General features: G+C 49.5%; 1 protein-coding gene across 2 annotated transcripts in view; it reads left to right on the top strand.

Annotated features, from left to right (window-relative positions):
* Positions 1 to 2,652: 2,652 nt before the first annotated feature.
* Positions 2,653 to 10,920, top strand: part of CENPT (centromere protein T) — a 98,515-nt gene continuing 90,247 nt past the window's right edge. The window contains exon 1 of one of the 2 annotated variants that reach the window (XM_075837498.1): positions 2,653 to 2,807. In XM_075837498.1, the coding sequence (XP_075693613.1) occupies positions 2,719 to 2,807 (89 nt within the window). In that variant the 5' untranslated portion in view covers positions 2,653 to 2,718. The remainder of the gene's footprint in view (positions 2,808 to 10,920) is intronic. The other variant, XM_075837497.1, reaches the window with a different exon arrangement.

The raw sequence follows: 10,920 nt of genomic DNA, 5'->3' as shown, positions 1-10,920 counted from the left end.
TAATAAGGTCTGTTTTATCCACAATAACGCGCAGCCATAAACAGGCTAGTTGACAGCCGCGACCATGTCAGGACAACTACGTTTGGACTTACCCTAAGGGAGGATTTACACGAGCGTGTAATACGTCCATGCAACGCGCGTGATTTTCACGCGCGTCGCACGAACCTATGTTAGCCTATGGCCTATAGCCTATTGACTTCAATGGGTGCGTGATGCGCGAAAAACGCAGAAATATAGGACATGTCGTGAGTTTTACGCAGCGGACACACGCTGCGTGAAAATCACGGCCTGTCTGCATGGCGCCATAGGCTACACTCCAATCTCTATCCTGCATATAGTCCTTACATCAAATCATGCTCCATGTGTAGCTTACACTTCCCCAGACTCTCCAGCACCAAAGAACCTCCAGCTGTCGCCACTTTGTCCCTCTCTTAATTCCCCACAAATCTATTTGCCGTGATGGGGACACATGGCCTCCTTATGGATGCTCGGTTAAGCCCCCAATACTTTTTTCACTGATAAGGCGTGCACATTACTTGGGGCATGTTCACACAGGGCTTAAAAAAACTAAGTGCAAATGTGGCAAATATTCTAGCGTTTTTGTGAATTGCTTTTTAAAAGACAGGCATTTTTGCTGCGGTTTTCCGCGTGTTTTTTGCTGCATTTTGTGCGTGCGTTTTGCGTGCTTTTTGCTACGTAATTAGGACTCCCATTCACTATGGGAACATTTGCCACATTTTCAGTGCGCTTTAGGCGCCAAAGAATTACTTTTTTTTAAGCCATGCGTAATTTAAATACGCTAGTGTAAAAAAAACGCGTTGCATGTATTGACGCCATGCTTTCCCATTGATTTCAATGGGAATCTTAATCATGTGGTTTTTGACATGCGTATTGAATACATGCTGTGTGAACAGGCATAACTCCAATAAATAAACACACCCACACAGTCTTCTGTTGCCAAAATTATGGCATGTGCCACCTTTATTTAAAAAAGAAAACGACTTGAAATACAGAGTATGGGAAACTGACCAATCACGACACCCCAAGCCAGACCCCTGCTCTGCCATTCACTAGGCTACAGGCCACGTTAGGCCTGCAGCCTATAAAAAGCAGGGACAGGATCCCTGCACATGCTGGCGCAATGATGTCATTGGATCGTGCCAGCCTACGCAAGGATCCTGTCTCGGCGCTCATAGGCTGCAGGAATGTGGAGCTCCATGCTTCGCGGGAACAAGGCTAGGTGAGAATAAGGTATTTTTTTAAATTTGTTTGGGTGACACGGCACTATCTACAGGGGGTGGTACTATCTTCAGGGGGCTGTGTGGCACCATCTACAAAGGGAGAAGTGTAACACTATCAACAAAGGGGATCCTGGGGTGCGGAGGCATCCGACATGAGGGTCGGGCGCCGATTTGTGTATTTACTGTATGTGAGAGCCATTATATACTCATATAACCCCTAGATTCTTACATATAGTTAGTCTCCTGACAAAGTTGGTCTTTAGGGCGAAACGCGCATCGATGCGTTTCTTTGCTTACACCTGACGGTGCCATGTTCCATTCCCCACCATGTCCCAGGGTATGTTTTTCTATCATTGTATATTGCTATTAGATGATAGCTAGTGAGCATTTCCTGCATGTCACCTCACTACTGGCATGTATAGGTGATTGCACGTTATAGTGCACTTTTTGTCCATCTATTCACGATACCCTGTTTTTCTGACATCAGTTCTTTACTATATATGCGATACTGTATTTTAGGCTGGGTTCACACGACCTATTTTCAGACGTAAACGAGGCGTATTATGCCTCGTTTTACGTCTGAAAATAGGGCTACAATTTGTCGCCAAACATCTGCCCATTCATCTGAATGGGTTTGCCGACGTACTGTGCAGACAACCTGTCATTTACGCGTCGTCGTTTGACAACTGTCAAACGACGACGCGTAAAAATACAGCCTCGTCAAAAGAAGTGCAGGACCCTTCTTTCAGACGTAATTTGAGCCGTACTTCATTGAACTCAATGAAGCACAGCTCAAAATTTACGGCTGTCAGAGAAGCCTCGCAAAATGCGAGGAGGAGGAATTACGGCTGAAACGAGGCAGCTGTTTTCTCCTGAAAACAGTCTGTCATTTCAGCCGTAAAAGCCTCTCATCGTGTGCACATACCCTTACAATTCAGTTAAATTATTTCCTTTTTGCATATAGGACACTTCCAGAGTCTGGATATATTACAATTTATATTATTCCTTTATATTGAACATCTCTAGGTGGGAATATCTAGTGTTAATTGGCGTCTGATGGTGGATTGTTCTGTAGATGACCAGGCAGGGCCGGACTGCCCATCTGGCAATTCTGGCAAATGCCATATGGGCTGGTGTCCCAATGGGCCGCTCTCCTCTTCCACCCCAGCAGCACTCTCTGCACTATATAAGGGAGAGACAGGGACTATACCGCAAGCCTCTGCTTGGGTGCCGCTCTGTCATTGTGTCATGCTCCGAGCAACTGCTATGGCCGACAGATAAAAGCTTTCCTTTTACTAAGCAGAAGCTCTGATTGGTAGAAAGCCTGTCAGCTGACAGGTGCTCTACCATTTATTAAAAGGGAAGCTCTGGTTGCACACAATTCAGAGCAGCACAAGGAGGGGGAGAGCTCTCTGCCTGCACAGGCGTATATGGAGGGGGAGGCTTCCTGGTAATATCCACTGCTTCCTGTCAATGAATGAAAGAACACCAGCAGGAGGAAGATGCAGAACCCTGCCCCATCTGCAACCTGGAGACACGAACAGTCTCCTGCAGATCTCTGGGCTGGTGAGTGGCTAATGCAGGGTCATGTGTTGTAGTGGAATGCAGGGGAGACATTGTGTCAGATACCCTGTGCTTTATGTGGCGGGGCAGGGGTCGGGGTTTAGGCATACCTCCCAACTTTCAAGTATCTCAAAAAGAGGCAAATTTTTTTCCTTTAAGCCATGCATCTAACCCCACCCAATTTAGTCCACACAGTATCATGCTCCCATAGTGGCTCCCCACAGTATAATGCCCCCATAGAACCCCACACACAGTATAATGCCCCTTTAGCTGGCTCCCACGCAGTATAATGCCAAATAGCTGCCCCCACACAGCATAATGTCCCCATAGCTTCCACCATAAAGTATAATGCCCACACGAATTCCCCCATACAGTAAAATGCCCCATAGCTGCCCAATACAGCATAATGCCCCATAGCTGCTCCATATAGTATAATGCCCCCATACAGTATAATGCCCCCTTAGCTGCACCCATATGCCCCTATAGCTGCCATCATACAGTATAATGCCCCCATAGCTGCCTTTATACAGTATATTGCCCCCTTATGCCCCCATACAGTATAACTCCTCATAGCTGCCCCCAAACAGTATAATTCCTCCATAGCTGCTCCATACAGTATAATACTGCCTTAGCTGCCCGCATACAGTACAATGTCCTCTTAGCTGTCCCTAGTGCCAGTGCCAACATATAATATGGCTCTGCCCACACAGTGCCCATGTAGATAGTGTCACACACAGTGCACATGTAGATAGTGCCCAGTGCCCATGTAGATAGTGTCACACACAGTGCACATGTAGATAGTGCCACAGTGTCCCCTGTAGATAGTACCCAGTGCCCATGTAGATAGTGACACACCCCCTTGAAGATAGCGCCACCCCCTGTAGATAGCGCCACTGGGGCTCCCTGTATGAGCGTAATCCCAAGCCAGAGCATCGGCCACGCTGTGGCCGGGGATTCCACTCCAGGTTGAGACCCTGTCGTCACTGTCCATATATATGTCACAAATATATTTTACGTTCACCACACAGCAAGTGGGCCTGTATGCTTTTAAATGCCAGGGCTGAATTTCAGTCCCAATCCAGCCCTGCCACCAGGTATTTACCATCTTACCTAGTCTGGTTACCTCTCCGTGTATGGTTCTTCTTTTTAACAGTCTCTCATTTTATATTATCTGCTGTATTTAACTTTGTATTTAATAAAGATTTTCTATTTTTTACTAATTATTTTATGTTCCCTTTATGCTAACGGTTGTCTACTTGTATTTTAGGGACCCTTTCACGCCTTTTTTGGTTTAGTTTGAGGATTTTTGTAGGTTTAATACTATCTGCAGAGGGCACTGTGGTACTATCTACAGAGGGCACTGTGGCATTATCTACAGAGGGCACTGTGGCACTATCTAAAAAGGTGGTTAGTGGCACTATCTACAGGGGGTGTGGCACTATCTAAAAAGGGGGCGTTTGACACTATCTACAGGGGGCCATGTGGCACTATCTGCAAGGGGCTGTCTGTGGCACTATCTATAGGGGGTACTGTGTCATGATCTACAGGAAGCAGTGTGTAGCAATATCTACAAGGAGCAGTGTGTGGCAATATCTACAGAGAGCAGTGTGTGGTACTATCTACTGGGGGCAGTGTGGGGCACCATCTACAAGGGGCTCTGAGTGTGGCACTATCTACGCTGGTTTTTGCGCTACCAGTATTGGTCAGCACATATCGCCTAGCCCTAGTGATAAAGTGAGACATCTAGATAACCAGAGAGAGATACTGACCACCACATTAGTTGTCAGCTAAACTAGCGCAGAAATTTTAGTTTGTTTATTTGTATGCAGAAATTCTGGGAAGAAAGCTACGCGCATTAGCCACACCCATCAGATAAACCACACCCTCTTAAGACACACCTACCAGATAAGCCACACCCTAAGTGTCCCTGGAAAAAAATGCAACTATGCTGGAGTCTGTACAAGAAAAACCCTTTTTTACAAAGTAGAAGCCTGAGTGATCAGTTGATCTTCTGGTTCAAATTCTGAAACCTGGAGATCAGCTGATATTGCTGGCCACATATTTCTCTTGCAGCAGGATACATATAGTACAATGGGTGTATAGGGTGTGCCCCGAACCCACTTATATATATATGTTAAGCACCTAATGTTATGTTATGTAATGCAACTGTATCTGTATTAGGAGAAAAGGTTATTTTCGATAGAGCAAGGGACGGCGTCGGCGTCTCCGGGTCTATAGCTCTGGGGTTGCCCCTGACAACACTGTCCATATATGGACAGTGATGTCAGGGGCTTCTCCTGAAGCGGAATCCCAGGAGGAGCGCCCGCAATGCTCTGGCTGGGGATTCCACTCCTAGAGGGAGCCCCAAAGGCACTACCTACAGGGAGGGGGGCTGTGTGGCACTACCAGGAAGGGGGCTGTGTGGCACTACCAAGAAGGGGGCTGTGTGGCACTACCTGGGAGGGAGGCTGTGTGACAGTACCTCAGAGGGGGCTGTGTGACACTACCAGAGAGGAGGAGGCTGTGTGGCACTACCTGGGAGGGGGGCTGTGTGGCACTACCAGGAAGGGGGCTGTGTGGCACTACCTGGGAAGGGGGGCTGTGTGGAACTATCTACAGAGGGCACTAAATTTTTGGGGGTACAAACTGGGGGCTTAACTTCTATATGGGGCATAAGCAGGGCCTAATGTCTATATGGGGGCACAAAGTGATGTTTTCTGCCATTTTACTGCCGCTGTGAGTTCTCCTGCAAAGGGGCCTACTAAGTCTGTGTCGCCCAAGGGCCCAAATAAACCTGGAGCCGGCCCTGCGTAAAGCGCTATATATTTTGTACAGACGGGACTGTGAAGGCACATTAGCGTCAGAGGTCAGTTGCGGCATGCGGTCCCTTTAAAAGAAAATAGGAGGAGCCTAGTCTTTAAAAAAATAATAATGATTTATAGTGAGTGATGAAGGAGAGAGACAGAAAGAGTGATTTGTGTGGGATAAGCAGGAGAGGGTGGAAGAAGTCAGTACAGACTGGGTGGCTTTGCTGAGCGGGGAGTGAGCCGCTGTTGTATAGCCGGGCAGGGCGAGAGCTGCCAGATTGGATAGCCCGGCAGGGCGAGAGCTGCCAGTTGAGATTGCCAGGTAGGGCGCAAGCTATATACCAGGTGACTGATCCACCAAAAAGACTTTGTATTGCTAGGCTGAATAGCGTACCTCTTGCTCAGACCTTCATATGAGAACAAAGATCCCCTGCACCACAAGATTAACTTGAGACTGAACCATTAGCCAACACGATGTCCCGTTCTCACCAGTTATATCAGAAACCTCCAAGTATTGGGCCTATTTATTAGTGAAACTGTCAAGATTATGTACCAAATATGTAACTGTGAAGACCAGGGGTCTCAAGCACGCGGGCCGCATGCGGCCCCTGGGGCTGTCATCTGCGGCCCGCGGGACACAGAGCCGCTAGTATCGGCTCTGCTCTGAGACTCTGGAATTCCCTGACATCGCTGTCCACATATGAACAGCGATGTCTGGGGCTTCCCCAGAGCCGGAGTCCCGAGCAGAGCGCTGGTGTCGGCTCTGCTCCTGGACTCTGTGGAATTCCCTGACATCGCTGTCCACATATGAACAGCGATGTCTGGGGCTTCCCCAGAGCTGGAGTCCCAGTGATGTCAGGAGCACAGCTGGAGTCCCAGGAAGAGCCTACTAGCGCTCTGCCTGGGACTCCAGCTCTGGGCAAGCCCCTGACATCACTGGGGCAGCCTCTACAGAGGGCACTGGGGCAGCCTCTACAGAGGCCACTGGGGCAGCCTCTACAGAGGGCACTGGGGCAGCCTCTACAGAGGCCACTGGGGCAGCCTCTACAGAGGCCACTGGGGCAGCCTCTACAGAGGCCACTGGGGCAGCCTCTACAGAGGCCACTGGGGCAGCCTCTACAGAGGCCACTGGGGCAGCCTCTACAGAGGCCACTGGGGCAGCCTCTACAGAGGGCACTTTGGCAGCCTCTACAGAGAGCACTTTGGCAGCCTCTACAGAGGGTACTGTGGCAGCCTCTACAGAGGGCACTGTGGCGTTATCTACAAGTGGGTGTGTGACAGTATCTGAAGAGGACACTGGCATTATCTAGGGGTGTGTTGCATTATCTACAGAGGGCACTGTGGCCTTATATACAGAGGACATTGTGGCCTTATCTACAGAGGGCACTGTGGCCTTATCTACAGAGGGCACTGTGGCCTTATCTACAGAGGGCACTGTGGCCTTATCTACAGAGGGCACTGTGGCCTTATCTAGGGGTGTGTTGCATTATCCACAGAGGGTACTGCGGCAGCATCCACAGAGGGCACTGCGGCAGCATCCACAGAGGGCACTGCGGCACTATCTAAAAAGGGGATGCCCAATCTTGACATGTGTGCTAACTGAGCCGCCGGACTGCATTTGGCGACACTTAAACTGGAAAGCTGGATTGTTGAAATAAGCACGTGGAGAAATATCTCAAATTTTAAACCTAGCGCTATTATTATAGTAATGTAGTGTTATAGTAGTTCAAATAACTAATTGATTAACAATAATTTTGTATTGTATCAAATTTGAAAGTAATGCGGCCCGTCAACTTCCCATTTTTTCTATATGCGGCCCACTTACCCGGCCGAGTTTGAGACCCCTGGTGAAGACTGTGCCTCTGTTGGAGTAAAGTTCTGTTCAGCATCTTATACCTGTGTCCAGTGGCGTAACTACCGCCGTAGCAGCTGCTATGGGGCCCGCGGCATGAGGGGGCCCGTGTCGCCCGCCGGCACGGGCCCCCACCATGGCCGGAGGCTCCACTAGCAGCCACTATAGCTGCTACAGCGCGACGCCACTGAACACTACGGCAGAGCAGGGAGGTATCTCCCCGCTCTGCCATTAAACAAAAGACATGTATCCCCTATCCACAGGATAGGGGATACATTTGTGATCGCTGGCATTGATAGGGAGAATTGATAGGGAGAATGGGGGACCAAAAGTCCCCTGAAGTTCTCCATCACAAACCTCGGACTGCCAGGGTCTGTATCGGCAGCTCCGTAGAAATGAATGGAGCGCCAGTCGGTCCCCCGTTCTCCCTATCGCTGCCAGCGGTCACACATGTATCCCCTATCCTGTGGATAGGGGATACATGTCTTTTGTAGGACACACTGTAGGTCGCTTTTTTTTGAGGGGATGGGGACGCTGTATGGCGTTCCCTACAGGGGGGGCTGTATAGCGTTCCCTACAGGGGGGGGCTGTATAGCGTTCCCTACAGGGGGGGGCTGTATGGCGCTCCCTACAGGGGGGGCTGTATGGCGCTCCCTACAGGGGGGGCTGTATGGCGTTCCCTACAGGGGGGGCTGTATGGCGTTCCCTACAGGGGGGGTTGTATGGCGCTATCTACAGGGGGGCTGTATGGCGCTATCTACAGGGGGGGCTGTATGGCGTTATCTACAGGGGGGGGCTGTATGGCGTTATCTACAGGGGGGGGCTGTATGGCGTTATCTACAGGGGGGGCTGTATGGCATTATTTACAGGGGGGCTGTAAAAAAGGCACTATCTACAAGGGGGGGGGGTTGTGTGACACCCAGGGGAGGGGGGCCCCAGTCAAAAGTTTGCTATGGGGCCCAGTCTTTCCTAGTTACGCCCCTGCCTGTGTCGTCTGACGTTCTTGCTGTGCTATTTCTTCTGCATTAGCAGAAGTGTCTGCCTCTTACGTACACTAAGTTGAAACTGAATAACTCAGAGTCTGTGGGCAGTGTATATCTTGTAGGAGGGGACACTCCATTCTTAGGGGTAGTTCACACAGCAGAGGTCCTGATGTCACAACGCTATGCGCTGCGCACAACATCCCGACCCTTGGCTTATTATGGTGAAAAAAGGTGATTTTTTTTTTTGTTTTAATTTCAAACTTTTATTTTTTTATTTTTATAAAAAATGAAGGCATGAAGCCCTGATCGCTATTCTAATACATTGCATTACCTACATAATGTATTAGAGCTGTAAGTATCACACTAATAGGTTTCTGTGCTTGGCAGACCTGGAGACCATTGTTAGGCCTCCCATTGCCTTAGCAACTATCGGCACCCCTGCAATCGCTTCACGGGGTTGCCGATCAGCTACAAGCCACCTAGATGACGCGGTCGCTATTGACTGTGGCAACTAAGGGGTTAATCTGTGGGGATCGGAGCTAGCTCCGGTCCCTGCAGTTACAGCAGTGTCAGCTGTAATATACAGCCGACATCCGCTGGCAATGGCGCGGGCTCAGCTTCTGTCACGTACATTTACGTGACATTGCGCTAACTCCTTGGCCGCAGCGACGCAACAGTATGTGAGATGTAGCCAAGGATTAACACCTTGCGCCACTAAGAGTGACATAGAGCCCATACTAAAGTTATCAAGTAAGTTCATATACTATCTGAACAAGCCTGTGTCCATTCTCAACCTCCTATTATTATACTCTGGTTGTACAATCAAGGTTAATTTCCCAGATCAGTTTTCCTCTGTGAAAGTTGCACACTGCTCTTTATGAGGTTGGGTTATTAGTCATCTTGTTATTACAAGGTGATCCCTGAACTCACGATTTTCATTTAAAGGGGTTCTCTACAAAACAATGTAGCCTGATTATCGCACTAGCAGTACTCAATTTACATTTTAGGAGCCTGTTGGCAAAAAATGTTCTTTGATTCTGAGCCAATTTAAATGTAACAGAGACACAAATATGGCTATTTATATGAATTTGCTTAGGTACTAATATTAGAAATGGTGACATGGTTATAAATATATAACTTTTAATATTAAAACCAAGTTTATTCCATTGTCCATATTTCTTTCTCGCTGCATTGGTGGACACAGACCGTGGGTGTAGCGTCGGGTTTAATCACCTCCCGACACCCGCAGCCATGGATCTGTGAGCGTTGGTCCCCATCTCCTTCCTAGGAGACGCCAGCGCTCACTTCCGCTCCGTTCTGCTGTGTCCCATAGGATAAAGGAAATCGTCATCATCATCAACTGCCATGATTTCCTGGTCTATAAGAAGGCCCCAGCCCTCCTGATCCTTGCCTGAGCATTGTTAGTTTATCCCAGTCTGTCCTGCAAATGGTCCCTTAGTGTTTCCCGTTCCAGTTGTTACCCGTGTCCTGTTACCTGTTCCTGTATCCCGCACTGTTCTTGTTCCTGTGCCTACCAGTGTTGGAGTCGTGTCTACTGCAGTGTCGTTTGCCACGTCCAGTGTCTTCTGCCACGTCCAGTGTCTCCTGCCACGTCCAGTGTCTCCTGCCACGTCCAGTGTCTCCTGCCACATCCAGCGTCTTCTGCCACGTCGGATACTGCCTGCCACGTCTGGCGCTACCTGCTGCACCGGCCTCCATCCGTGTTGAAGCCACAGCCACCGTCTGGACTAGTTCAGGTACCCAAGAGTTACTATTGACTTTCATATAGACTGTGACCTGGTCAGCTGCCTCTTCGCTACGGTGGAGCGGCCTAGTGGGTCCACATACCCTGTGACCGTGACAGTACGCTCCGGCCATGGAACCTGCTGGCCAGCCCAAGACCGCAGTCCAGAAGATACAGACAGAGATGCATGACCTACGCACACGTCAGGATCAACTCCTTGAGGCTGTGAATTCTATCCTGGTCTGTCTGGATCCACTCACTGTTCCACCCCCCGGTTCTTCCTCCTGAAGCTGTTGCTGTGCCACTGCCCGTTGCTCCTCCTGTTTTTTCCGGATCCACAGTTCCTCTTCCTCTTCCTCTTCCTCCTCGCTACGATGGTGAACCCAGAGCATGTAGAGGATTTATTAACCAATGCACGGTTCATGGTAGGCTACGGGCTCATCTCTTCCCCTCCGAGGAGGCCAAAGTGGCGTTTATTATCTCCCTCCTTGCTGGCAAGTCCCTCGCATGAGCGAACCCAATCTTGGAGCAACAAGAACCTGTATCCTTGGACCTAGCCTTGTTCCTGCAGTCCTTTTGTGCCGTATTCGAGGAGCCGGGTCGAACATCCTCTGCCGCAGCCACTCTATTGACCCTCAACAAGAGGGCTCCACAGTAGGGGAGTATGCTATCTCCTTCCGCACCCTGGCAGCCGTGCTGCCATGGAACAATGAGGCACTGGTGGTGACCT

This window comes from Rhinoderma darwinii, chromosome 9, assembly GCF_050947455.1.
Source record: "Rhinoderma darwinii isolate aRhiDar2 chromosome 9, aRhiDar2.hap1, whole genome shotgun sequence".
Classification (NCBI taxonomy): Eukaryota; Metazoa; Chordata; class Amphibia; order Anura; family Rhinodermatidae; genus Rhinoderma; species Rhinoderma darwinii.
Note: the sequence above shows the minus strand (reverse complement) of the source record. Positions and strands in the feature narration are given on the sequence as shown.